Source organism: Propithecus coquereli, unplaced genomic scaffold (genome assembly GCF_000956105.1).
Source record: "Propithecus coquereli isolate 6110/MARCELLA unplaced genomic scaffold, Pcoq_1.0 Scaffold141, whole genome shotgun sequence".
Lineage (NCBI taxonomy): Eukaryota > Metazoa > Chordata > Mammalia > Primates > Indriidae > Propithecus > Propithecus coquereli.
In genome coordinates, this window is record NW_012138414.1 from 641,472 (window position 1) to 645,658 (window position 4,187).

At 34.1% G+C, this 4,187-nt stretch overlaps 1 protein-coding gene across 1 annotated transcript in view; it reads right to left on the reverse strand.

Annotated features, from left to right (window-relative positions):
- Positions 1–1,190: 1,190 nt before the first annotated feature.
- BLOC1S5 (biogenesis of lysosomal organelles complex-1, subunit 5, muted) overlaps positions 1,191–4,187 on the reverse strand; it is a 64,929-nt gene continuing 61,932 nt past the window's right edge. Inside the window, exon 5 of the mRNA XM_012639632.1 lies at positions 1,191–2,133. Within this exon, the coding sequence (XP_012495086.1) occupies positions 1,954–2,133 (180 nt within the window). The 3' untranslated portion in view covers positions 1,191–1,953. The remainder of the gene's footprint in view (positions 2,134–4,187) is intronic.

Genomic DNA, 4,187 nt, shown 5'->3' on the forward strand with positions numbered 1-4,187 from the left:
AGAAGCAAAAGTATTCACTACTAAAACTATCAAAAGGGAGGTAAGTAAACAGACTCTTTTAAAAGCTATATTGAACAGCCAACCAAGTTACAAAGAAAGAATTGAGTATCTTAATGTTTATTGCTCAAAAAGCCCATCAATTCATTTTGGTTTAGGAAGTCCCTTAGATACTTATATACACAAACTTGTAAGGTAAAGTATTTATTACTCATATGAGATGAACAAAAACCATCAGAAATCCCTGCTGCACAAGTTGGGTAGCCACAGTTAAGAGCTTATTCCCACACACACACACACAACCTTGATTTCTTGGTTACAACATCTGTTCGATGGTGTGTTGGCAATTAATTGCATTTCAAAAAGTGTCTATGGTACAAGGGAATTTTCATTTAAGGTTCCCTTTCCTTTTGATGTGTGGGATATTTTTGGAAATATTTTTTTTTCCATCCTCCAAAAGAGAATTAAGAAAATTCCAACATGCCTTGGTGTCAGCAAGTGCTCTTTTTAGTCCAGGTACCAGTGGATGATTGATGAGCCTGTCAAGCCTACAGTAGCGGACAGAGAAAGTTGGCAGAAGTTCAATGTTACTGAAAGAAATCTCAAATACTTATTTCATCTCCGCTATTAACTTTAATCACATTTTCAACATGCAGCCAAGAATGAAGCTTTGACAATAAGCCATAAATTTACACAGGCAAGCATTGTCAATTTTCTGCAGTTGCAACACTGAGATAACACAAGAGAGTTGGATATTTTTTTTCCTGTGCCTTTCTTTACTAAAGAGCAATAAAAAATATTTGAAAGATTTATCCATACCTCAAGTTCTCCTACCATAAATCTCTTGAAATTATTGCATTTACTTTTGCTTGGTTTATGGCAAATAAAAAAATCAACTTAGTTCTTCAATTAGATTATTAAATGCAGATTTTTAAAGATCACAGTGATGACAGAATTGGTACATGTTTCATCATAATATACTGCTTATGAGAACAGACATTAACACTAAACAGGATTTACGTTTAACATGGATCATTTGCCATGTGGGCAAACACTTCTGGTTCATTCAGAGCCAGAATCTTACATGGTTCCAGAGGGACTCCCTGGCAAGATTTTGTTGATTACTAATTAAACAGCTGAAACATGTATAGACATTATTTATCTTATAAAGCTTACCCACAGCAAAACAGACACAAAAATGAGGTAAATACTATGGGCAAGATTATAGTTCTTGGAAAAACGAAAAGTCCAAATATGTTTTTGGTAAGGTTTTCTTTCTAAATATGTTTTAAAAGCGGAAAATATTAAGGGCTGGAAGGCCTCAAAACTTAACGCATTGTCTTGTCATCCAGTGCAGCACACGGCATGATGCTGCACTGCAAATCTGCAACCATCCCCAACAGGCAATTCAAAGACCGACATGGCCATCTTGGCCAATTGTTTTCACTTTCACCTCTCTTACATGTGATTTCTGCTCCAAGGACAACTGTTTTTTTGTCTACATTACTTATGGAATAACACTTTACACATTCTTCTAATAGCCAAGGAGGCTATGACAGGCAGCTTTTATACCAGCCTACAGTCACAGTAATAAACTAATATTAACCCTGTATAACAATGAATTAAATTATCTTTCTCTCTAAAATCTATACTCACAGTTCTCTGAGCTAAGCAATGGAAAAGATCAATTCTGATCAACAAGAAGCATATTTAACCCATTTCCTCTTACGCCTCCCCATTCAAATCATCTTATATAGGCACTTAAAACTGGAAAAATGTAGCACTCTTCTTCTATTAAACATTTAATCGGAACTCCAGCAGAAGTTTATTTCTTCTGATATGGGTGCCACTGAATATAATAAGATTGAAGCAGAGGCTAAATGGTTTGGTGGAAATATTTTTTAGGGAGGAGGCAAATGTTTTCTCACTAGTTTGTCATTGTTGTGGTTCAAGTTCTCAAAAGGCTGAAAATTTCGCCAGGTCCTTCTCCATCTCAGCGTACTGTTCTTTAAGCCTCTCCATGGCTTTTCTGTGCTCTTCATCCACTTCAGCCCTTTTGCTGGGTTGTTCCTTCATGAAATCCTCCCATTGGAGTAAATGCTGTTTCTCACTAGCTATTAAATGGTCATTATGAATCTGAGAAAAGAAAATTTGAAAGTCACATGACATTTTCCAGACAATTATTTCATAACTTTATCTCTTGAGATTTGGTTCCTGTAACAATCCGCTGGTAAGTCACAATGATAAAACTGCATTATAGTTTTAATGTCCAACAAGAATATGACATATTAGAAACATCTAAGGCTTCTTTTACTATAACTGAACAAGGATACTCACATTTCTGAAATGTCAAAAGTGTCTAGTATCTTTAAATGACAAAACCCAAACACAATCCAAGTAATTTTTATACCTCTATTTCTCCACAAATTCCCTTTAATTGAAGATTTTTAGATCAATTTTAAGGAATATATGCTAAAAGAATCATTATTATAAGAAATTAAAATGCCTGTGTTACAGGAAATATTTTTAGATACATTTAAAAAAATCATGGATTATTAGTCACCAGAAGAGAACTCAAGAAATCTCTGATTCAGTTCTAGTCCTTGAAGCAAACCAACACCTAAAATACCTGTGTCAAATATCTAAGTTCTTCTTGAGATGTTCCTTAATATTTCCATATAAGGATGAAGAGATTTTTTCTTATCAACATCACCATAATACAGATTAAACACTGTACCAATAAAAAAGCATCCATTTAATTTTCTCCCCAAAGTATAATTTCTATTATTAACTTTGAACATGTACAACAAAGAGTTAAATAAAAAGAGTATGAAAAATAACTTCATATCTCTACTTCAACTATTCTACATGCATGCCTTTAGCAGTTAAGTTTTGATACAGACTAAGTCCTAGTAAACAAACAAACAAAAACTGTGACAGATGCAAACCATAAAAACCACAAAGCACCTGAAATCATTAGTAATTATACTGTATTAATTCCAGAGCTCTAATGAGAAGGGGACACCCAATATAGTCAGTCAGGGGTAACTCAGATACTAGCCTCCAAAAAAACAGCTACTAGGAGAAAGATGGAAACCATGTTTTCAGGCCATCCATAATGTCCTTGCTGTGCTATTTTCTCTCTCATCTGGGTCATGATGACAAGCAGGATGAAGGAGTGAATAAACCAACATGCTCCGAGTACCTAAGAAATGCCTGTTTACGCTAGTTGTTTTGCATAGTTTATCTACTTCTAAAAACCCTTCTTTATAAGATTATGTTATTCTCATTTTACAAAGAAATTCAGGCTTAAGGCAACTTCTTTATTCTCCTTGGTCACTCACTCTAATAGCTGGGTTGTAGATTCAAACTTATGTCTTTCTGACAACTAAACCTAGGGCTTTTCTGTCAGAGTGCAAATCAGATCTTTCCAGAGGAAGTTTTACATATAGTTACAAGTCTCTTTTACAAGACAAAAACAAGCTCTTGCAGAAGCTTTTCTGCCAAGCCAATGGGAAATTCCTCAGCACCAAGACTTTTCAACTGAAAAGTTGCTGAAGTCAATCTGAAGTTTGAGTTATAGTCAAACATTCCCATAAAATCTGTCCCCCAGATCCTTGGGATCCGAATAGGTATTACAATGGTAGGGGGAGAAGGTTAGGGAGGAGTTTGCTCATCCAATAAATCTGGGAAATGGGTTAAACAAAATTCAACACATTACTTTTTAACTTTTCAGCATTATGAATTGTAATGCTCCAAAAGATGCATGAAGAGTTTATTAAACTCTTGATGGAACTTTTGTAAAAACTGTTAATAGTCTAAGAGAAAAAGCCATAGTCAGACGAAAAAGAGAAAAAAATGTAAATAAACTTGATCAAAATGGTATCTTGCTTTAGCTTTATTTTTAATAAACATGGAGAATACTAAACATGCATGCTCAGATGTTATTTAATTTATTCATTTTTTTTAAAGAAGATGAGAGGTAATACATGTCAATTTCTTAGCTCTGCCTGAGGTCCTTAATAAAAAGTAAAAATTCTTATACAAATCATAAGCAAGGTATCTTGAAGGCAGATCACTCTATATTTTTTCCTCCTGCTGTTTCAGTTTTTGTTCTTTAATTTTAATAATTTAATTTTAGCAACAGATTCCTGTAATAATTCAAACAATACAGACAACTCAAATAAAAG